The following is a 24,419-nucleotide window of genomic DNA, read 5'->3' as shown; positions in this document are numbered from 1 at the left end:
AAAAAAGTGTCTTTATTTTATTTATTTAGGTTGCACTACATGGCATGTGGATGGATCTTAGTTCCCACACCAGGGATCAAACCTGTGTCCCCTGCAGTGGAAGCACAGAGTCTTAACCACTGAGCCACTAGGGAAGTCATTTTCTATCAAGTCAATATCTCTCATTTGTATTTTCTATTTCTTTCCTAGGGGAAAATGAAATGGATCATCCTAGATACAAGCTTCAAGTAGAAGATGCGAGGGATGACTCTAATTCACTAACCATGTAGAGGGCAGAGTGATGAGTCTGGAGAGGCACACAAACGGAAGGGCTTGGGAAGAAGGTCACAGACAGCAGTTATCTTATTAGCTGTAAGTGAGAGTAACTGTGGTCGGGTATAGACTCTGCTTGCTCTGGGTCATGACTAACTCTTCTTTGAGTCTTCATCATTTGAAACTTCAACTGAAATTTCCATCTGGTGCTGTCAAGAGGGTGGTAAGAATTTCAACATTTTGTAAAAGTAACTGATGTAAATGAAAACGTCATGTACCTGTTGACACTGCAAAAGACATTTCCATTTGGGGACTCCATCAATAAAAGTAAAAGCAAGGGTGATTAGTGCAGTATTGTTTGCAATGGGGAAAACTCTAAACAGACTAAATCAGTAGATATAGGTTGAACAGAACTGGAGCCCCCAAACTGTGGAATATCATGTAAGAATCTGGAAAACTAGTTCACGTCCATATGCACCAGTCTGGAGGGAAGTCCATAAGATAGTGTTAAGTGATGAATTGCATAAAATTAGGAGAGAAAATTTTATTAAAGAAAAAGAAAATGCTTTGTCCAAGCATAGTCAGAAAATGTTTTGTCCAATGGCCAAAAACCAATGTGGTCTTCCTTTCATAAGTTGTATTATGTTCATTTCCCCATGTGCATGTTGCTTCTAGAAGCAGCTGCTGCTACTGCTACTGCTAAGTCGCTTCAGTCGTGTCCAACTCTGTGCGACCCCATAGACAGTAGCCCACCAGGCTCCCCAGTCCCTGAGATTCTCCAGGTAAGAACGCTGGAGGGGGTTGCCATTTCCTTCTCCAATGCATGAAAGTAAAAAGTGAAAGTGAAGTCACTCAGTCGTCTCCGACTCTTAGAGACCCCATAGACTGCAGCCCACCAGGCTCCTCCGTGCATGGATTCTCCAGGCAAGAGTACTGGAGTCGGGGTGCCATTGCCTTCTCCAAGCAGCTGGACTTCTATAAGTAGCTGGACTCTGTCCAGTTTCCCAAAGTGAAAATGGGAAAGCCCACTGGTGTGTGACTTTGGGGCCAGAATCGCCCTCAGGGCAGGGTGACTGCTCGGGCAACAGAATCGCAGCCCTGCTCAGAGCAGGAGGCCTGGGCTGGAGCTCCGGAAGACCTGCCGACGATGCAGATTTGCAGACCTCATGGCAGACCTACTGAATGCTAACCTCCTGAAGTGGAAACTGGCTTCCCCAGGAATCTATACTTTCCGTGGATGAATTGATTCTGTAGACAATCCTTAGAAATGTCAGATGCTAAGGAAGTCAGGTGCAGCCCTTGACCCCAGACTTCTTCTATACCCTCCCAAAATGGAACCCCAGAAACCAGCTAATTATGTAGGAGGCAGCATCGCATAATGGTGAAGAAGGTTCCCGAGTCAGATGTCCTTGGCTGAAACCAGCTCCTGATTCACTAGCTGTAAGCCCCGGACATGCTACTTACCCTCTGCATCCTCATTTTTTAACCTGAAAATGGGAACACTGGATAATATCTACTGTTTATTGTACCTGATGTAAAAAGAGAATAATATAGTGTAGGCAGAGCACTTAGGAAAGAGTCTGACACATAGTAGGTGCTCAATAAATACTAGGAAGCCACACCTGGGACTTTGGGGGCCTCTCTGGATTACAAGGCTTCCCTTGTGGCTCAGCTGGTAAAGAATCTGCCTGCAGTGCAGGAGATCTGGGCTCAATCCCTGGGTTGGGAAGATCCCCTGGAGAAGGGAAAGGCTCCAGTCTTCTGGCCTAGACAATTCCATGGACTGTATAGTCCATGAGGTCACAAAGAGTCAGACATGACTAAGCGACTTTCACTTTCATTTCTTTTACTTTCGCTGGATGAGAAGTCCTTCAGGTTTTGCATTACCATTTGGCTTCCAATGATGATGTGATGTGTTAGTTGCTCAGTTGTGTCTGACTTTTTGTGACTCCACAGACTAGCAGCCCGCCAGGTTCCTCTGTCCATGGAATTCTCCAGGCAAGAATACTAGAATGGGTTGCCATTCCCTTCTCCAGGGGTTCTTCACAACTCAGGGATCAAACTCAGGTCTCCTGCGTTGTAGGCAGATTCTTTACTGTCTGAGCTACCAGGGAAGCCCCATCATTTGGCTTCTACTTCTACCTTTTCTAACCAATTCCAATCACTGAAAAAATGAGATGCTCTTAGCTGATGCAGGCCTCCTATGCCTAGAAGCATGCTTGCTCCTGAGGGCTAGCTCTCTGCCCTGTGCCGACAAGAGCCAGGTTTTTTTTTTCCTAACTGCTGTATCTGCGACTTTCTCTGCCTCTTGCATCATCTTCACTCAGTCCAGAACACCTCCAGACTTTGAAAGGTTCTTTCTCTTAATCCACTGCTATAGCCCAGTCTGGCTTGCTGTCCATTTTCCTCCTAACCTATTATCCATTATAGAAGGTGATCACTTTCATTTACACCGTGAGGCTGGGCATTGAAGGAATAACCAAAATGCCCAAAAATGCAGCATGGGATGGAGTTGGGCAGCATTTCTTGGCTAACACATTTTACTCTGTAGCCTCAAAACTTGATACTATTTTATTTTAGATCCTAAACACAAGAAGTTGTTCTTACATTCAACTGAATGTTTTGAGAAAATGACTTATAAGTTTTAAAACTTAATACTTGCTTATCATCGTATCTGAAAATCTTGGATAAAACCATCCATCAAATTTCAGGGTAGGTGAGGCGAGGTTTTCTGGTTTTGTGTTTTCATTGGTTCAAACAACCCTTGGTAAAGTTTCTGTGAGTAAATTCTGTATCTTTTGGGATACGTTAGAGCAGAACGCTTAGAGCAGAGGGCTGCCTGGATCCTCATCCAATCTTAGTACTGTTAAATTCTAATCAAACATCTAGAGATCCAGAGCCAGAAGGAGACAAGGATGGAAAGCTGTTAAGTGTAAGCTATAAGCACCCTGTTAATTATTGAAAACTTAGGATTCTCACATGGCTTTCTTTTAAACCACTGCCAGGAGAACCACCCATAGAGTTAATCACCAGCTTTCCCAATAGAATAGGAAATCATTAACTTGATGAGGATATGTCACAGTTTCCTGTTATTAACTTTCCCTGCCTTTAACCTGTTTTAAAAACAAGCGGTGATCACTGACCCGGTTTTGGCTACCTACACCCAGCCCCCAAACTCTCTGGACATTAATATGAGATGATCATAGCTGTCATTTATTGAGCACGTCCTGGCAGTCAGGCACTTTATGATTCGGTTCTCTCTATTTCTCTCGTGGAGAAACACGGTCCCTCATCCACTCTCAGGCCTGGATCTGTACCCAGGTCAACTGATGCCAAAGCTCTCACCTGACACCATGTGGCTTCTCTGCTGCCAAGGCTGGGAGTATCCAGTTCTGCCTGTCCGTCTGTGTGCATGCAGGTAGTCCTTCCCTCCCTGTGCCCACACTGCCCACCAGGCAGGAGTTGTGTGTGGTCAGGGCTGTGGCAAAGAAAAAGGGTGGCCTTGCAAGACCTGGATTATGAGCCTAGATCCACCACATTGCGCCTAACTGACCTGGAGGAGATTCTCACATACACGGGATGGAAATAAAAATACATTCCTGGCCTTCTGCACAAGGTCTTTGCCAGAATCAACTGAAATCAAGAACGAGAGGAATCTTCATCAAGCATCAAGTGCAATGAAAAGGTGAAGAGATGGTAGAAATGTCACTTAAACAGTGGTTTCTAACTCCTTTCTCTGCAGATTTTACCACAGCAACTTAAGTGTGGTGAGCCTGCAGGGCTGCAGGGTGGGGTGAGGGTGTGAACACAGCCTGGAGGCTGCCTGCCTCTTCCCCAGTCCCTCTCATCACCGATCAGACCCTGGACCCTGGGAGAGCCGCGGCCCCCATGACTTAACTTCCTGTCTGCCCAAGGGAAGACTTAAACTAACAAGTCCAGGAGCCCTTCCATCTAATCATTTACAGTTGATTTGAAATTCAGTTCCTCCTCTTGCATCTCTTCGCCCAAAGACCAGTGGTTCTCAACACTGGGTGCCTATTAGAATCACCCGGGTAGCTTTTAAACCATACTCCTGGCTGCATCCCAGTCTCAGAGCCTGATGTAATTGGTCTAGTGAGAGTCTCACACATCTGTATTTTTAAAAGAGCTCCCAGTTTGATTTTAATGTGCTTCCAGAGTTGAAAAGCACCATTCTCGGAGGGGAAAAAAAAATGCTTAGAAGCAGTAGAAATGAAGGGCAAATGAGGTCTTTGTCCCTTTTCAGAAGGGAGCTCAGGAGGGCGGGAGGGCAGCTGTCTTCACACATACTCAGTAAAAGGGAGAACCGAGCGACCGTGCCCCCACTTTACCACCGCTGTGCCTATGGGGTGTCCATCATGGACGGCAGCAGGCCCAGGCCACCTGATCTCTTAGGCAGCTCCTTTCAATCATTCTGTCCTCAACAGGACTGGCCTCATTAATAAAAGAGCATAGCAGAAGTTAGGGCTTGCCAGGTGGAGCAGTGGCAACGAATCTGCCTGCCAGTGTAGCCCCTGGAGAAGGACATGGCAGCCCCCTCCAGTATTCCTGCCTGGAAAATTCCATGGACAGAGGAGCCTGGCAAGCTACAGTCCAAGGGGTCGCAAAGAGTTGGACAAGACTGAGCACACACACACACACACACACACACACACACCAGAAGTCATTTTATCCATCTCTCCTTTAAAAAAAACAAACAAACTTTTTTTCTGAAAAAAAGTCTTGCATGTCACTTTCTCAAGTTTGCTGTCCTCGTCATTTTGGAGATGGCCTCAGTCAGAGACTTGCAAGAAGCATGTTCCCATGAGAAAACTTCAGGATGTACAGGCGGAGCCTCCTCCCTGGGGTCCAGGAACTTCGCCTTAAGGCCCTTTATACACTAGAAGCAGCTGCAGCGGACCCAGAATCCTACTGAAACCGGATGGAATGCGCTGCAGGGAGGGGTGGTAAAGACCGAGGACCCTCGGGTGCCAACAGCAACCCTTGCCCCTGGGGCTGTTTGCTGAGTGTTGCTAATGTTTGACAACCTCTGTGCCTACTGTGGATCTGCACAGCCCCCCTCCTGTAATCAGCTTCAGGAGGCATGTAGGGGATTATCCTCCAGCCTCCAGCTGCCCTCTCCGTAAGTAAACCTCTACACAGTAAGCGTTTCAGGGGCTGCTCCCAGTCAGTTCTGTTCCGTCATCTGCTAGCTCTCCCCTTTGTTAACAGCAAAGCAAAATGACAGGACGCGTGTGTAGGAAAAGGGCTGGCAGGAGAAACTCCAGGCTGGGGCCCTCGGCACTGCTGAGTGCAGAGATCCTGGGTGGTTCGCATTTCCTCCCTCTTCATTTGTATTTTCTAATTTTTCTTAGATGAACAAGCATTTTAGTTGGAAGGAGAATGTTCTTTTTAAAACAAAATAATTTATGTAGTGTTCAACTGGTCTTCGGGAGGGTTCAAATGTCCCATTTACAGGACTGGAAATTCTTGGTAGATCTGAACTAGGTGGCCAACTGCATTTAGTCATCACCTAAATGCATGTATTTTTTTATGATTCAGATGGAAACATTTCAAATTTCATGTCTTTTTTTTTTTTTTTCACACTTGATCTATAGGTGAGAGAATCATTCCTGAGCCAGTTTACCCCAAAAGAGTCTTCAAAGGACTGTGGGTGAGAGGCGTGGGGAGCAGTTCAGGGGCCTTGGCATCTGGCCTAGTGGCTGATCTCCCCAGTGAGTGGCCTGCTTTACCCTGTTGGTCAGGATAGTGTCCAGAGGACAGAAGAGGTGTGCAGGAGCAGGTGTGGACCGCCCCACACCCAGGTAAGGTTGCCCCGCATTACAGGGGACATAACGCTAAAACGTTATCCACTGTTTATCTGAAATTCAGATTGAACTGGGCATCTAGTCATTTTATTTGCTATATCTAGCCACTCTTGGTCTGGGGGTTCCTCTTCTCCACCACCCACTCCCCAGGTTACAGCCAAACCACAGCCACAAAGATGGCCCCTGGAGCCACCCGCATCCCCTCACCCCGCTCTTTCCCATGTTCCTCCATGAGGCCACCAAGACCTCCTCTCCACTCCACTGTCACCATCAGACCACTCACCTTTTTCACATCTGGCACATTAAAGGTTTTCTTCGTGTGAGCAACCCACCCCACTATCCCGACGTCCAACGGAAACACAGCTTCTCTGTCGGGGACCACCAGGTTGTCCTCAAACCTGGAGGTGGGGGTGACGTCGAGCAGCTTGGAGGCCACCTCCGGCGTGCCGTTGCGGGCGCGACATGAGAACATGCTGCAGCGGTCGGCCTGCAGCAGCTGCGCCAGCCTCCGCAGGGCCCTGTGCACCGCCAGCTCCACGCTGCCCGCCTCCTCCAGCAAGGCCTCCAGTAGCTCCAGGTACAGGGCCGCCTCCTCCGCCAGCGTCCGGCCGGGGAACGAGGCGCTGGCCGGTGCCTGTGCCCCGCCGCTCGGCGCCTCCACCTGCAGCTTCCTGTTGAAATAGTCCTTGGCGAACTGAGGGTTGTCCTCCAGGTATTTCTCTACCGTCTCTTGGCTGATCTCACCCATGGCGTGGCGTGCTGTGCTGCTCTGGTCTAGATAGGAAGAGACCCTCAGAACACCACCAGAGGCAGAGTGCCAAGAAGGAGCTACATCCTGGCCAAGGATACCAGGAAAGCCCTAAGGGGCACCTCGCAGAACCCTCCCCCCAGAGGCCGAGGAGAAAGGCTGTTTAGCAGAGCTTTCAAACTGGCCTGTAACTCTTGTGATGTGACAGAAGGCCCTGGCTTAGAGTGGGATTCAGGAAGCATGAGATTAAAGAGTTCTTCAGGACACAAAATCCCTAAGCATTATTAGCTCATAAGTCCTCAGAGAATCTGCAGAGCATCTTAGATCAGCCAGCCAAGTGACAAGTCAAACTGACTATTCCAGAAAAATAGCTGAACCTTGGTGGCTGTAGGCAATAAGAATGGGGGATATCCATTAATTATATTATATAGGCATTGACAATACTTGTTCTTTCATGATAGCTCTATGAAATGAAACTGTTTAGACCTCAGAAATGTCTGTTTGTTTATATGGCAACGTCAAGGAACATTTAGGGGAGATCAAAGAGTTTAGCATCCTGGAGAAGAAAATGGCAACCCACTCCAGTATTCTTTCCTGGAGAATCCCATGGACGGAGGAGCCTGGTGGGCTACAGTCCATGGGGTCTCAAAGAGTCGGACATGACTAAAATCAAATATTAAACTTTCCTTTCCTTAAAAGTCCTATAATCGGCCAGCTTGCTTGGCCTACTCTTTTTCTAAAATCCTCACCTCTCCTTTCCCCTCATTTAAAAACCTGACCTCAGAAATGGTTTACGGGAACAGACCTTGGGCTTATTCTAGAGAACTGAACATTTGCCCACAATTTAAGGCTGATCAAGCCACAACTTATATTAATACAATAATCCTTGTCAAAAGACACGATCATAAAAGGCAACCCCTGCAGCTGCCAACTGGGTTTTCCTGCTAAGCATATTAGTTTGGATTTTGTTTTCAATAGTAATAACCAGATCTCATGCCTTTTTGCTCCAAGGTACAGTCAGTTAAATCTACTGGATAACACATGTCTTGTCTGTTGCTAGGATCTTTCACACCTCAGGGCCTTTTGGCATAGGAAAAACACTTAACCACTACTTACTTTTGTTTAATGTTCAGGTTACTAAGCTTTTACATTGATTAAGCACATTTTCCCAAATATTTAAACACTATTATGCAACTAATAAGCCAAACTACACACTTCATGAACCAGTTTCCTTGGCTATCTACAGGCTTACTTCAAATTTAGTCAAAGATCTTTTAAGCATTTCAGTAACACTGCAAACTTTATACGGTGAATTCTCTTGAATGAAAACATCTAAGAGTTACAGTGACTCTAAAAGTTAGTTAACACCCACTTTTAAATCCACTTCAAAAACAGCACAGCTATGGGTTTCATTTATTTTTCTAGACTTAAATCTTAGCTTGCTAGGGTGAAAATGGTAATATTAGATAGAAAAGAAGAAGAGATTCACCGAGGCTGCAGTTTCTAGGTCATGAACTGAGAGACTGTTGATGAGAACATGGTTTTCCCAGGGGAACAGAATCCACACTGGCGTTTGTTGAGCCATGTCACTTCCTATGGTTGAGTCCACTTGCTCCCTCAAAGGGTCTTGTCAAGCACTTTCTTGTATCTCCCTCCATCAGGCCCAGGTCTCAGGACATCCAATTTCAGGATGGTCCTCCTAAGAATATTATTTATTTCATAATATCCTATTACCATCTCATTATAATCAGAGTAACACAGGAGAATCCCCTGGTGGTCCAAAGGTTAAGACTCTGAGCTCCCAATGCAGGGAGCATGGGTTCAATCCCTAGTTGCGGAACTAAGATTCCACGTGCTTCACAGTGAGGCCAAAAAAAAATTTGTAACACATATATATATATATATATATATACTTTTTAAAAAGAGAAGAATGCAGAGGTTTATTTCCTAAGAGAAAGGAGTTGAGTCAGCTGAGTCCCTCCAATGGGACTATCATCCATCTTCCTCTAACACAGTTGAGGGCACTCTTTCTCCCTGGTTGGTCCATGAGATGACTGTGCAGTTCCTACTTCTCTCGAAAACATGTGTGTGTTCACAATTCCCTGATGCCATCCTTCCCTCTTTACATGCACACAGAGAGAAAACACATATCTATATCCCATACACAGATTTATACTTCAGAGGTATAAATCTGTGTATGGGAAAAACAAAATGCTCATATATGTTTACATTCCTCTACTTGTAAAAAATGAAAGTGAATTTAAAATGAAGCATATTCTATCACAGTCAGCATTCTTATGTTTTGATGACTACATCTAGGTTCATTCACTTGCTTATTCTTCCAACACATGTCTATTGGTGGCCCATTATAAGCAAGACATACACTAGCTCCTGTGGTAGAGACTCCATGTTCCTCTTTTTCTGATTCTCCTCCCCTGCTAGTTGTGTGGGAAGATTATTCTTCTCTGCCCTACACCCACAGTAGGGCCATGTGACTAGTTTTGGCCTATGGGTTGTGAGCTTAAACCTCTCGTCCAGGCAGGAACAATCACTTGCCACAGTGAGGCCCGGGAGCTCCCTGCTTCTCCCTGCTCCCTCCCAGTTCCAGCTGGAGGGGCCTCCTGGATCCCAGTGAGGATGTCATGGAACAGAGCCCCCTGCTGACCTGAGATGGACATGTAGTGTAAGTGAGAAATAAATCTTTCTTGTGTTCAGCCTTTGAAACGTGAATGTTGTTCATTAGCATGGCATAACCAAATCAGTCCTGTTACAATTTGACTTCAGGGAATATAGGGGATAAGTAAGCCTTGGTTCCAGCTTTACAAGAACTTGTGGTGCAGTAAAGGAGATAAGATGAGAACACAAAAAGTTATGACTTGGGACTTAGCTGGTGGTCCAGTGGCTCCTGGTGCAGGGGGCCCGGGTTCGACCCCTGGTCAGGAAACTAGACCCCACAAACCACAACTGAAACAGATTCTGCATGCCGCAACAAGGATTCCGTATGCAGCAACGAAGATGCCTTGTGCCCCAGCTAAGACCTGGCGCAACGAAATAGATTTTTTAAGAAAATCATGAGGGCCAGAGCATAATAGAATTAAAAGCCAGAAGTGAAGTACTTACATATACTATGAGACTTTATGTGATATGTATATGGAGTCATATTTAGAGTAGATGGAAATAGAGAAGAAATCCAAGTGTGAGCCAGGTGGCGGTGATGGCAGAAGCAATAGCATGGAGAGCAGAGTAACAGGGGGACTGCGGAGAGGGGAACGAGAAAGGTACGGGCAGGCCCAGACTGCTGGGGCCTCAAAGTCCAGCTGGGGATTCTGAACCCAGAAACTCTTAGCGGTAAGAAACGACATTAAGGTTCATCTCTACAAGATCTCTTCAAGAAAATTAGAGATACCAAGGGAACATTTCATGCAAAGATGGGCACGATAAAGAACAGAAATGGTGCGGACCTAACAGAAGCAGAAGATATTAAGAAGAGGTGGCAAGAATATATAGAAGAACTGTACAAAAAAGTTCTTGACCCAGATCTTCATGACCCAGATAACCACAATGGTGTGATCACTCACCTGGAGCCAGACATCCTGGAATGTGAAGTCAAGTGGGCCTTATGACGCATCACTACAAACAAAGCTAGTGGAAGTGACGGAATTCCAGCTGACCTCTTTCAAATCCTAAAAGATGATGCTGTGAAAGTGCTGCACTCAATATACCAGCAAATCTGAAAAACTCAGCTGTGGTCACAAGACTGGGAAAGGTCAATTTTCGTTCCAATCACTAAGAAAGGCAATGCCAAAGAATGTTCAAACTACCGCATAATTGCACTCATCTCACATGCTAGTAAAGTAATGCTCAAAATTCTCCAAGCCAGGCTTCAATAATACATGAACTGTGAACTTCCAGATGTTCAAGCTGGATTTAGAAAAGGCAGAGGAACCAGAGATCAAATTGCCAACATCTGTTGGATTATCGAAAAAGCAAGAGAGTTTCAGAAAAAATCTACTTCTGCTTTATTGATTATGCCAAAGCCTTTGACTGTGCGGATCACAACAAAATGTGGAAAATTCTTGAAGAGATGGGAATACCAGACACCTGACCTGCCTCCTAAGAAATCTGTATGCGGGTCAAGAAGCAACTGTTAGAACTGGACATGGAACAATAGATAGACCAGTTCCAACTAGGGAAAGGGGTACGTCAAGGCTGTATATTGTTACCCTGCTTATTTAACTTATATGCAGAGTACATCATGAGAAATGCCAGGCTGGATGAAGCACAAGCTGGAATCAAGATTGCTGGGAGAAATACCAATAACCTCAGATATGCAGATGACATCACCCTTATAGCAGAAAGTGAAGAACTAAAGAGCCTCTTGATGAGAGTAAAAAAGTTGGCTTAAAGCTCAACATTCAGAAAACTAAGATCATGGCATCTGGTCCCATCACTTCATGGCAAATAGATGGGGAAACAATAGAAACAGTGACAGACTTTATTTTGGGGGGCTCCAAAATCACTGTAGATGGTGACTGCAGCCATGAAATTACAAGACGCTTGCTCCTTGGAAGAAAAGCTACAACAAACCTAGACAGCATATTAAAAATCAGAGACATTACTTTGCCAACAAAGGTCCATCTAGTCAAGGCTATGGTTTTTCCAGTAGTCACATATGGATATGAGAGTTGGACTATAAAGAAAGCTGAGCTCCGAAGAATTGATGCTTTTGAACTGTGGTGTTGGAGAACTCTTGAGAGTCCCTTGGACTGCAAGGAGATCCAACCAGTCCATCCTAATGGAAATCAGTCCCGAATATTCATTGGAAGGACTGATGCTGAGGCGGAAACTTCAATACTTTGGCCACCTGATGCCAAGAACTGACTCATTGGTAAAGACTCCAATGATGAGAAAGATTGAAGGCGGGAGGAGAAGTGGACAACAAAGGATGAGATGGCTGGATGACACCACTGACTTGATGGACATGAGTTTGAGTAAGCTCCAGGAGCTTATGATGGACAGGGAAGCTGTCCTGGCATGCTACAGTCCATGGGGTCGCAAAGAGTCAGACACGACTGAGCGACTGAACTGAACTGAAAAAGGTGAATTGTAGAAAAGAAATACTGGACATTAGGATACAGATTAAGAAGCTATATTGCATTTGGTTCATTATCAAGTATCCTAAAAATGTGTACAAGCTTTGACCCTGCAATTCAGCTTTTATGAATTTATCTTACAATAGTAATTAAGGATGTATATGATTAATGTAGTTATAGGGGCATTCACCAAAAGCACAATTATAAAAGGAAAGGATTAGAAATAGCCTATATATTCAGTAATATGAAGTTGAGTAAATAAATGGCATTATAGTCATAAAATAAGAAACCATACATTAATGAGTAATCCTATTGTAAAGCTCTGTTTATTGATATGGACAGATACTGATGATGTGCAGTAAACTGCAAGATCTTATTGCAGTATGATTCCACATACACATACAAATATATCGAGGTGTACATAAGAAATGTTAACAGTGATTATTCCAAAGGGGTAGAATTCAATATAATAATTTTTTTTCTTCTCTTTGCCTATCCAATTTTTCTAAAGTATCTACAATGATATTAAAGAAATTCATTCATTCATAAACAAAGCTTTTAAGGCTGTTCTCACAGGCTACAGGTGAGGGTGCTTGGGAAAGAAGGAAGGGACAAATGTGAGACAATTTCAGGCAACAATTGACAGGATGAGGGAATGGGTTAGTTAGAGAAGGCAGTGAGGAAGAAGGATCCCTGCTGACTACTTTGAGTAGTGGATGACATTTGATAAAGACAAAGTTTCTTTTAAGGGAATATTGGAAGCTGATCTTTTAGTAGACCCACAAATATCCTTCTCCTCTTCCCATGTCCTTGACTGAATCCTGTTGTTCCTGCTGCTCTTTTTCTGGGGCTGGTCCTTGTAGAGTCCCTGGCCTGTGATGACAAGACTTTTGAGTATCTGTCCTAGGCACTGAAAAAATAAAATTTAAGAAAATGTAATATTTTTAAATGACCAAGCAGAGCACTTAGAAAAAAATTTTAATGATACAAACTAATTGTTGATTTTGTTAAACTTCACCGTTTATGTCACTATTTCCAGTTTGTTTAAAATGTAAGTTTAAAAAAAACAATAGAACATTAACTGGTGGGAAGAATGAGGAAAAAAAGGCCAATATCTGAGATGGTACAGACATTGACAATTATGTGTTTAGATAAAGCATCTCAGACACATTGACTAGGTTGGTATGGAAACTCTATTCCATTTACACAGAATATTTTTAGAAAGATAAGCTACAGGTAATAATAAGAAAGTGACCATTAAAACGACTAATACTATAATATATAATCCATACCAGATACCTTTCTAAGATCCTTATATACAGATCTCATCTCATTCTAACAACAATCTTATGAAGAGGATAACAACAACCTTATGAAGAGAATAACCTTATGAAGAGGATATCTTTACAACAATAATCTTATGAAGAGGATACTATTATAATAATATTGTACAGGTGACAAATTGAAGCATAAAGAAATTAAGTTGCTCAAGATCACATAGCTAGTGACAGTGACCTACCCCAAACTAGGAATTCAAATAGGAATGAATTTTAAAATGCACCCATGAAGTGTACCATAGCTGCTATAGGGGAATACACAGGACTTTTTCTTTAAGGAATTTAAAATCTAGACCTATATCATAAAATGTTAAATACCAATATAAGACGTAAATGAAAATTCCGCTTAACAAATTTACATTTTTCAATAGTATACTACATTCATGAACACATGCAATATTTAATTGCATCATCACTAAAATTTTCCACTACACTTAACTATTTCTGCAGGAGGTTATGCTTATTTAACAGCCAAAATATTAATAACATTCATATAATGTTGAAGCACTATCATAAAACTAACAATAATATTCTGTATTAACCAAGTGCAATTTGAATCATTATCTTGGACCCACTCTTCAGCTCCACTTTAGCCAAATTCTCTGCTCCTGCCATTATTCGCCACTCAAAGACGCCCCCTAATAGCAGTGACCTCAGACACATCCCAGTAGTCAACCTGCAAAGGTCCCTCTCACCTGGCGCATTTGCTCTCATGACAGTTTCTCCCTGCACCTAATTGATGGGTGTGCCAGGTATCTCACAGATAATTTATATAGTGGAATCCATGTTGCTGCTGCTGCTGCTAGGTCACTTCAGTCGTGTCCGACTCTGTGCGACCCCATAGACGGCAGCCCACCAGGCTCCCCCATCCCTGGGATTCTCCAGGCAAGAATACTGGAGTGGGTTGCCATTTCCTTCTCCAATGCATGAAAGTGAAAAGTCAAAGTGAGGTCGCTCAGTCGTGTCCAACTCTTTGTGACCCCATGGACTGCAGCCTACCAGGCTCCTCTGTCCATGGGATTTTCCAGGCAAGAGTACTGGAGTGGGGTGCCGTTGCCTTCTCTAGGAATCCATGTTACTTTCCACTAAATTGATGAAACTGACTGATGGCTTTGTAACTACTGGGAAAAGTCCTCATTAAAAAAATTCAGTTTGACTCTTTGTACCTGAAAACATTGGCTTATCTTTCCTTTTTCCCACCAGTTATTTTGGCATCTTTTAAATGCAGTCAGAAGATAAATGCTATCTGACTTCCTTGTTTATAACTTCTCTTGGCTTTTCTGTCAAGATATGGATACAAACATCAGTTTTCACAAAATGGAGCTGGTTGGACATGCTTAATTCTTATGAGGCTAAGGACACACATTTCTCACATTCGTCCTTTCTTTTAACTACAGCAAAACATTTTCAATATTTCCTAGGAGTTAATGACTTGCTGCTGTATTGGTTAAGGTAACACCAGCTCCTGTAACAGTAACTCCCAATCTCAGCAGCTTAATCAAATGGAAGTTTATTTCTCATTCACATAAAGTTAATCATGGGTGGGGTTCTCAGGCTGAGAGGCTTCACCAGCCTGCAGATGAGGGAAGACAGCAAAGACTAACTACTAGATAGGCAGCTTTTAAAAGCCCCATCTGGGAATGACTCACAGCACTTTCATCTACATTCCATTGACCAGAACATAGGCATATAGCCTTACAGAACTGTAGGAAGTTGGGCGGTGGTGGGGTAGGGAGGTTGTCTTCTGGCGGGGTGGCCTCTTTGCAACAACTCTAGCCCCATGGAAGGGGAGTGAAAACTTTTTTGGTGAAAGGACAGCTAGCCCTCCCTGCTACAGTTAATAAATACGGGAAATTATTTTTTAGAAAGACTGACCTCTGACTGGGTCTTTTCAAATAAATATTTTATAAATCTTACTTAAAGTGACTGACTTCAGTAAAACAAATTAAGTCAATATTTACTGATCAAGCATCTACTCTGTGTAAGTCTCTTGATAAATCCTGTGGAAAAGTTGGGGGTGAGACACATACCAAGGTGAGGGAAATATGATGTCTCTCCATGATGTAGACAAGGAAATGAACTTTTGTGTATATTATATACAGTTCACAAGATGTAATTTAGACCATAATTTTACTTCTAGAAGAAAAAAGTCTGCCGAAAGAGTATTTGATTAAATATTTTCACTGTAAGAAAATTTTTTTAAAAAGGTAGAAATCAACAATAAACTCTCAAATATCCTTAATCCTATCACACAGGTAATCACTGTGAACAGATTTCCTGTGGATATTATACACACATATATGCATATTTGAAAAAATATATTTTTTATGAGGATAGCTTTCAAAGAGCCAAAGTTAAAAACACCAGTTGACCTCTACTCACATGTTTGTAATCATGAAGAAATTCGAGACAGAATGCCAAAATAAACTGTTTTTCTTTGCTGGTATCTGGGACACCGAGGGTTACGATATATCATTAAAAGAGAGAGAGGTGGGGGAGGAAGAACAGTTATATCAACTTTTAAGCATCAAACAAATACATTAAAACATATTGCTGCAAAAACAATCCCTGCAAAAATGCATTGAAATCCCCTATATTTATTTTTCATACAGCATAAGCAAGGATCACAAGAATCATTCTGGGAGAAACAGTTGTCAAGGGCTGGGAGTATTAGGAGAACTTTTCTGGCAGTCGTAACAGTCCAAAGGCAACTGGGCTCAGCCAGGAGCTCTCCAGCACTGGAGGTACTGGAGGAGAGGTGGGTGGACCTCTATTTTGGAATGTCGAGGAGGGGAAGCACACATTGGACAGGAGATAGAAAGGGGCCCTACCTATAACTAGGGAGCGTAGGTAATGACCACACGTATGGCCACACACAGTGGCCCTGCAGGAGAGGCTCTGAAGCAGACCTTATTGGAGCTGTTTGGGATTATGTCGTTATTGTCGTTCAGTTGCTCAGTCATGTCCGAGCCTTTGCAGCCTCATGGACTGCAGCACGCCAGGTATTCCTGTCCTTCACCATCTCCCAGAGCTTGCTCAAACTCACGTCCACTGAGTCACTGATGCCATCCAACCATCTCGCCCTCTGTTGTCCCCCCTCCTCCTGCTTTCTACAGTTCCCAGCATTAAGATCTTTTCCAATGAGTCGCTCTTCGCATCAGGTAGACAAAAGTATTACAGCTTTAGCATCAGTCCTTTCAATGAATATTCAGGGTTGATTTCCTTTATGATTGACTGATTTGATCTCCTTGCAGTCCAAGGGACTCTCAAGTCTTCCCCAGCACCACAGTTCAAAATCATTAAGTCTTCAGTGCTCAGCCTTCTTTATGGTTCAACTCTCACATCCATACGTGACTACTGGAAAAACCAAAGCTTTGACTGCACAGGCCTTTGCTGGCAAAGTAATGTCTCTGCTTTTTAAAACACTGTCTAGATTTAAAATGGATCAAATTCATCTTGGCCTTTTCCAATTTGGGACACAACTGATGGAAGGAATCTTACTAAAAGGTGATACCTCTGCCCTATCCCTAATTCTCATTCAGTCCAAAGCTGCGTCTTCCGACTGCTTGGATCAGATTAGAGGAGCTCTAACTCTGAATGGAAAGAGAAAAACATGGCCCTGAATTGTGCCACTGGGCAAAATCACACAACCAGTCACAGCATTTCGACTTAATTGACCATTGACGTCACAGACGTTTGTTCCCCTCCCCTTCTCACAGTCAATTCACCTTAGCTGGTTTGGAAACAAAACAAGATGCCACTATGGCTTTGAAATCAAATTGCAGCATAAACAATTGGTAGGTGTGTTTTAAACTGGTTTGAGCGAAGTGCCACAGACTAAGTAGGCGACCACTGAGGTTGCTAAAATATTTCCTGTCCTGACCAGGGTTGCGTTTTTGGAGAATATTTAACAGGGAGGGTTTTAATACTTCTAAAGATGTTGAAACTAAAGAACAAATATTGATCCAAGGGCACCACAACTCCCCTGAAGGAGAGTAAAAGACATCCTTTATATAATGAAAAACTATGCGGCGGAAACAGTCCCAAACTCCTGCACAGAGGACCGAGGGGCTAGTCCTCAGAGGACCGAGGGGCCACTTTGGCACGGTCAGGCCCGAGCACTAACGCACCCGGGCAGCATCGCAGATGTCCCTCGTTCTGGGAGGCCACGGTCTGGCCTTCCCGCCAGACCTACCCGAGCCTCCAGCCAGAGCAACAGGGCCCCGAGGCCACCCCAGGCCGCAGCTGGCGGCCGCTGGCACGGGCGCCGGGTAGCTAGGCCAGGGCTGGTGCCCGCGGCTCGCCGCCGCCCGAGGCTCCGCCGAGGCCACCCCGCGCGGCAGCTGCTCCAGCCCCGGGCGGCGCTGGAGGGGAGGCTCTCGCCCCAAGGCGCCCTCCCTGCGCCCGGGCGGCGGTGAGTCAGGGCGCGTTATGCAAGTGCTGGCCCGCCGGCCCCGGCGCCTCCCCCTCGGTCTTTCACCCCGCGCCGTTACGAAAGCGCGACCCCCTCCCCCCGGAGCTATAAAGCCGCCCGGCGGCCCCCGCGGCGCGCTCGCCTTGCTGGCTCCACGCGCGCTCGGACCCGCGGCCAGGCTTGCGCGCAGCTCCCGACAGTGAGCGGCGGCCCGGCGGGATGGGGGGCCGGCGCGGGAGGGATGGGGGCCCGGGATGGGTGTGATGAGGGTCTGGGGGCGGGCGGGATGGGAAGCCGGGGGGCTGGCGGGAGGAGGGCCCCTCGCGGGCAAGATGGAGCCTGGGGACCGGTGGTGGAGGGCCGAGTGGTCCAGCCGCCGGGCGCTCACGGCGCGCGGTCCCCGCAGGCGGACTCCCGGGCGAGATGGAGTGGGTGTGGGCGCTGGTGCTACTGGCGGCGCTGGGCAGCGCCCGGGCGGAGCGCGACTGCCGGGTGAGCAGCTTCCGAGTCAAGGAGAACTTCGACAAGGCTCGCGTAGGTACCGGTGTCCCGGGTGCCCCGCGTTCCCCCTTCCCAGAGGCCGGCCAGGCGCTCCCGGACTCCAAACCCGGCTCTCCTCTCTTCCCCAGTTCGCCGGCACCTGGTACGCCATGGCCAAGAAGGACCCCGAGGGCCTCTTTCTGCAAGACAACATCGTCGCCGAGTTCTCCGTGGACGAGAACGGCCACATGAGCGCCACGGCCAAGGGCCGAGTCCGTCTCTTAAAGTCAGTGCCCTCTGGGGGCGGGGGTGGGAGAGGGCGGGGGCTGCGCTCTTTGCGCGGCAGGGTCCCCAGGCTGAGAGCCAAACCCTGACTGGGGCGGGAAGGGAGCGCCCGGGGTGGCATGGAGGGAGGAAGCCCTTTGCACGGCCTGGCTCAGAATCCCCTTGGCTTTCGCAGTAACTGGGACGTGTGTGCAGACATGGTGGGCACCTTCACAGACACTGAGGACCCTGCCAAGTTCAAGATGAAGTACTGGGGCGTAGCGTCCTTTCTCCAGAAAGGAAGTGAGTACTCAGTTCAGTAGGACTTTCTCGAGGGGGATCGAAGACATACATAGCCAATTGGCTGGGTTTCTTGTCCAGGGGCACCTTAGGGAAAAATGGTCTGTAAGTAGCCAGAACTCTCCGCACGGCTGGAGGCTGGAGGGGTGAGACTGGAAGTAGCTAGGCCCCTTCACCACCTCCCATCCCCTCTCCCAGCTCAGAAACCTGGCCCAAGCTCAAAAGGACCTTGGGTTTGTCACCTGACCACCTCCTGCCTGTTACCCACCCTGCCAGCCCCAGCGTGTGTGGCCTTCCCCTTGCTTGGACCTCCCACCTCCTCAAGACCCAGCTCACACCGCCGCTCAGCCTGGTGCTGCGGCTGCTGCATTTCCTCCATTTCTTTGGGCTGAATCCCTGAAACAGCTTGACTGCTAGGCGCCCCAGCAGAGGCTCAGAGACTCTCATCAAAGGACACAGGGTTGGCTCACTCCCAGGTACCCTACCTGCCCATGCTGGGTGCTGAGATTCTGAGCCAGGCACAGTGTTCTGGGTGGCAGTGACCTCTTCCCTTCTTCCCAAGCCCTGAAACTCATATGGGAGCAGAGTGTTTAAGGACTCTCAGAAAAGCATCCTAAAATTTAACCTGATACAAATTTATGGGAACATGCATTTACATGCTCTTTCTACTTTTTCCTTATTTCTCCTAAGCTTCAAATCTGGAGTCTGCTTGGTACCTAGAGAATAATGCAGGCCAGAGGGGCATATCATGGAATCTAACTTTTTTTTTTTTTGACCATGCTGTATGGCACATGAGATCTTAAATCACCTAGCAGGGATTAAACCTGAGGGTTTAATTTGTTTAATTCCCCCCAAGACACCAGAGAAGTTCCATCATGGAATCTAAAAAATGGAGAGTTACCACTCTGAAGGGGGTTCAATATGCAGATGAATAAACTGAAGTCAAGAGAATGCAGTGGTAGGACTTCCCTGGTGATCCAGAGGTTAAAACGCCTCACTTCCACTGCAGGAAGTGAAGATTTGATCCCTGGCCCAGGAACTAAAATCTCACATGCCTCATGGCCAAAAAAAAGAGGTGGGGAGAGGGGAAAAGATAGTGCTTTGTCCAAGGTCATGCAAACAAGTTTGTGAGAGACAGTGTCAGAAGCCAGGGGTTCTAGCTCCCAGGTCAAAACTAGGTGGTCCTGAACAGCAGGGACCTAATACAATCAACTTTTACAATTTTACAAAATATTGTTGGAGCTCTTCTGGGAAATAGGCCCCAGGGGCCTGTTCAGGGGGACACTTAGCTTGGTGAGCCAGGGCAAAGTGTCCTTTCACGTAGCCCAGGTACTCAGGGCAAGCACTCCTCGACTTCCTCTACAGTTGTGTTAGATGAAATTTTATCTTTTATCAAATTGCTCATTCAGTATTGATGTACACTATATAAAAGGACTTATTATTCAATAAGGGGAAAAGCTTTTATCCTTAGAGATAAAAGTTTTTTCAAATAACTCAGCAAAACTTCCTAAAGTGATCTATTTAGGATAAAAAATAAACTTCTGATAGTGGATTATAAAAATCGATACCGGGGGCACAAGATTAGTAATTTTTAGAATCTCCATCTTATCAAACAGATGAACATGGCCACCCCTGAGTGGTCATATGTCTGGCCTTTCCCACTCCAGCCTCTGACACCCACCCTTTGGGAAAGCCTGGGGGGTTCAGGAGTGGCCCAGTCCTCTTCGTGGAGGGCCTGCAGTGAGCTGAAAAGAGGGCTCACCACCCACTCTGATGCAGCTCTCCTGCAAGGCCTGGTCTCAGGCTGAGCCCCTCCTTGGCAGGGACTCCTGGGGTTCTCAGAGCCAAGAGGCACACCCAGAGGTGACTTAGGCAAGCATTAGAGATCTCCTTTACACCCTCAGTGCTGGGAGCTGAGCGTTCCTCTGCGTTCCTCCAGCACAGGACATGAAATAGAGCAGAGATCATCACTTTCTTTATGAGCTGGCTGTGGAATGAAGACAGAGGCTTTGCATCTCCTGTTTCTTATCCCCTGTGGCCCCCAGTTTACGTAATGCCTGGAGACAGTGTGCTGTAGAGGTTAGGCGTGGGGGCTCCAGAGTCAGATCGGAGCTCAATTCTGTCCTGTTCTTTGTGATCCTGGGTGGATTATTTAGTTTCTCTGTGCCTCAGTTTTCTTATCTGGAAAATGAGGATGATAGCGTGCACTTTCAGTCGCCGTGAAAAATAATTGAGATGGAGAAGGAAATGGCAACCCACTCCAGTATCCTTGCCTGGAAAAGTCCATGGACAGAGGCGCCTGGCGGGCTGCAGTCCATGGGGTCACATGACTGAGCATGTGTGCATGAGGGTGGAGGGTGACGGGTTGGTAGCAATAAACTGGTAGAACTAAAAAGAAAAAAAAAAGAAAAATAATTGAGAAAGCACGGCAAGTGTCCGCACTGTAACTGACTGACACTAAGTGCTCAGAAAATCCTGGTCATGGTTATATATCAACAAGAATGTTAAGTAGAGATGTGACATGTTTTACCAAATGTGAGGTGTTTGGATAACAAAGGTGTTATCCCCATTGTTTTTCTCCACGGCAAACCTCTCACCTACATTCTTATGAACGTGGTTTCCCATCCTGCCTTTGTTGACCTTATTACCACCTTTGTTTACACTTACTCTGCATGGCTTACATCCCAGTCTAAGGAAGAAATATAATCTAAATTCTTCAAGGGCTCAACTCTGCCTCTGTCAGGAGAGCTCTGAGCAGTTCTCTAAGAAGGAATACCTGATGTCAAAAGGTGGGCATCTTGCGCCCCTCAGGCAGATTCTACCCTTTTGCCAGCCTGGAGAGAGAAGTGTGTCAGGTCACCGAGCCAGAATTAGGATGGAGCCAGAAAGGCCATGAACCTGATCACCCAGTGGACTGAGAGGCAGGAGGGCAGTGTGGGTAGCGAGAGGACCGGGAACTGGCAGATACAGATCAGTGCAAAAGACGCCTGCTTATGTTGCGGATCACACATGTTGGTGGCCATCAGCGTCAGCCACAGAGGCACGAGATGCTGTCAGAGAGCAGATGGAGAAGACGACAGTAGATGGGTCTAGTCTGTGGTTTGCATGGGTCCACATTCTCGGTTGTTCTCATGAAAGATTCGATCACGTTTATCATCAGGGAGAGAAACAGTCATTAAAGCAAATGTGGTCCCTCCGGCCCGTGCCACCAACTCCAGGATGTTTTCCTGCGAAGGCCAAGGTCCTCTCTCATGGTCCCAGTTTTCTAACTGCTGTCAGAACTCCCCATGTCTCCTGCTTCCTAACCCTTGAACCCAGTTTGGGGAAGTGGCTGGTTTCTGGGGCCCGGCGCTAAGTTCCCCTGACATCTGAGTGTCTGAGGGAGATACAGAGGCCCGGTGGCTTTCTGCCCTGCAGACGATGACCACTGGATCATTGACACGGACTACGAGACCTATGCCGTGCAGTACTCCTGCCGCCTCCTGAACCTCGATGGCACCTGCGCTGACAGCTACTCTTTCGTGTTCGCCCGAGACCCCAGCGGCTTTTCGCCGGAAGTGCAGAAAATCGTGCGGCAGAGGCAGGAGGAGCTGTGCCTGGCCAGGCAGTACCGGCTGATCCCTCACAACGGTGAGTGGTGGGTGGGAGCAGGCTTTGTGGGTCTGATAGGCCCTGAGATGCGTTACATCTGCAAGGAGAAGAAAACAGGGGAACCTGGGTGCCCGTCTGAGTCCAAGTCTTCATCCTGCATAACCAGATCTTTCACTGGCCTTTTCGTGGGGCTGATGCAGAAGGAGTGGGCAAAAACCTTTTCATCCAAAACCCTGGCCCTTTGAGTTAAGTAAAGGGGACGGTCTCTTCATTTTTATCTGCTACCTCAGGCCCACTGAGTAGTCACATGATTTTGCTTCTGGCTGCGCTGCCCAAAAAACCATTCTGACCAAATTAATATTGTTTGGGGATTGAGTGGCCCCAGTGAAGAGCTGGGCATCGAATGTGGCCATTGGTGTAAACACTTAAAGAGAGACAAGTTGACTAGCTGGTTTTCTCACGTTTTTTGAGATTCCCAGACCAGACCAGAGGGTTAGTAGCTCAGTGACGTCCGACTCTCTGCAATGCCACGGAGTGCCTACCAGGCTCCACTGTCCGTGGGATTCTGCAGGCAAGAGTCCCGGAGTGGGTAGCTGTTCCCTTTCCAGGGGATCTTCCCAACCCAGGGATCGAACCCATGTCTCCTGCATTGCAAGATGATCCTTTACTGTCTGAGCCACCAGGGAAGCCCCATCGAATCTTTTTATGAATATCACCCTTGGCTAATCTTGCTTTAAAACCCAATAGCATTCCGGAGGAGACTGCACAATTTATTTTGAATAGACATTCCCATGGGAATCTGCATTTCAAAATCCAAATAAAGTAATGCTAAATTGTAAGGGAAAACAGAGAACAAAGCTGAACTTCTCTGTTGGTCATCTAACTAGCTAACCCACACTGTACCAAACAGATATGAACCCAGACCAAACACATAAATAAGCTTTTGATGCTTCACCTGGGGATAGCCTAAATATAGGGCAGGCAAAGGATTTCACTCCAGCCGGGCTCCCCGCCAAGTCCTGTGCCTGCCTCATCTCACCTAATCCTGGATGTACCTTATGAAATAGGTTTTCTCATGATCCACCTTCTACAGATGAGAAAATAGAGGCCAAGAAAAAATTACGAAATTTGCCCAAGATGTTCAGTAGATAACTGAGCTGGATGCAAACCAGGGTTGTTGTGTGACTATGGAGCCCCTGTGTTACCACGCGGTGACATATGACAGAGGGCACAGTGAACCAGTGAACGTTGCCGCGGTCAGGCCTATTTGGCCCTCACCTCCTGAGTCAGGAGGAGGTACCCTCATCTCTGAAATGCAATGAGGCAAATTTAAGACAAAACGAACACTACTTGATACGGCAGATCCTGTGCTCTCAGCCCATACCCCATCGCCCCCAGAGAAATCAGGGGGTTTCAGAAAACCTCGAAGATGTTTATGTATTACAACTACATCTAGCTGTCCCCTGACAAGAGGCATTTGAACAATGCCAAGTCCTATGGCCATCCTAATATTGACTATCTGTATTGAATACTGGGCCCATCTTTCTGTCACTAATAGCTTTGTTTTCTATATTTCAGGTTACTGTGATGGCAAGTCAGAAAGAAACATTTTGTAGCAACATGGAAGGTGTCCTTTCATTAGGAAACTTCCCATTAACCTTACTCAGCCTCCAGCTCTTTGGAGTTTAGTTTGCTTCACCTCCCGTCCCTGACCCTCCCACCCCTCCCCTCCCCCTCCTACCCCTCCCCCTCCTACCCCTCCCCTCCCTTCTGTAAACGAAAAAAACCCTTCAGTATACGTAAAAAACATACCTGGGGATCAGTGAATCTGCTTGTACTCAAATGTATGTCTTGTCTGGAGTTTTCTAAGGAATCATTTGAGGCTTAGGATTCCAGACTTTGACTTATTAAAATATGTATAGTTACCCGTTTCCAATGATTTGGGTTTTTATTTGTGTCCACGTCCGCGTAAGAGTGAAAAGTCCTGCTGGTGGTGGGGTAGGTGCGCTTTTATGTACGGGAGGGGTTCTTCTCTTCCAGCTCTGACCTTCGGCCTGTTCTAGCACCTATCTCCTTTATTAATGACTATGTCTTCTCTCAACTTCCTGAAAAAGG

The 24,419-nt window shown here is 46.3% G+C and overlaps 2 protein-coding genes and 1 long non-coding RNA gene across 9 annotated transcripts in view; 1 reads left to right on the top strand and 2 right to left on the bottom strand.

The window, feature by feature from the left end:
* Window positions 1-7,023, bottom strand: part of PDE6C (phosphodiesterase 6C) — a 63,224-nt gene extending 56,201 nt beyond the window's left edge. Inside the window, exon 1 of one of the 2 annotated variants that reach the window (XM_004020041.6) lies at window positions 6,361-7,023. In XM_004020041.6, coding sequence (XP_004020090.2) covers window positions 6,361-6,825 — 465 coding nt within the window. In that variant the 5' untranslated portion in view covers window positions 6,826-7,023. Of the gene's footprint in view, window positions 1-3,597; window positions 5,192-6,360 lie in introns of those variants that run through there. The other variant, XM_060404619.1, reaches the window with a different exon arrangement.
* Window positions 7,024-9,375: 2,352 nt separating this feature from the next.
* Window positions 9,376-24,240, top strand: RBP4 (retinol binding protein 4). Of its 6 annotated transcripts, none has more exons than XM_042239101.1 (6): window positions 9,376-9,508; window positions 18,076-18,203; window positions 18,299-18,435; window positions 18,610-18,716; window positions 22,131-22,343; window positions 23,883-24,240. In XM_042239101.1, exons 2-6 carry the CDS (start codon window positions 18,093-18,095, stop codon window positions 23,918-23,920), a joined length of 606 nt encoding a protein of 201 aa, XP_042095035.1. In that variant the 5' UTR covers window positions 9,376-9,508; window positions 18,076-18,092; the 3' UTR covers window positions 23,921-24,240. The 6 variants fall into 6 exon arrangements, with proteins under 6 accessions (XP_042095035.1, XP_060260600.1, XP_042095034.1 ...); XM_042239100.1 differs by lacking the exon at window positions 9,376-9,508 and adding an exon at window positions 17,295-17,669; XM_027960154.2 differs by lacking the exon at window positions 9,376-9,508 and adding an exon at window positions 17,806-17,868.
* Window positions 12,226-17,578, bottom strand: LOC132658407 (uncharacterized). The gene is made up of 2 exons (XR_009598034.1): window positions 15,638-17,578; window positions 12,226-12,828 (listed from the first exon to the last, which is right to left on the bottom strand). It is a non-coding gene; the product is annotated as an uncharacterized LOC132658407 (long non-coding RNA).
* Window positions 24,241-24,419: the final 179 nt, after the last annotated feature.

Source organism: Ovis aries, chromosome 22 (genome assembly GCF_016772045.2).
Source record: "Ovis aries strain OAR_USU_Benz2616 breed Rambouillet chromosome 22, ARS-UI_Ramb_v3.0, whole genome shotgun sequence".
NCBI classification, from domain to species: domain Eukaryota; kingdom Metazoa; phylum Chordata; class Mammalia; order Artiodactyla; family Bovidae; genus Ovis; species Ovis aries.
Note: the sequence above shows the minus strand (reverse complement) of the source record. Positions and strands in the feature narration are given on the sequence as shown.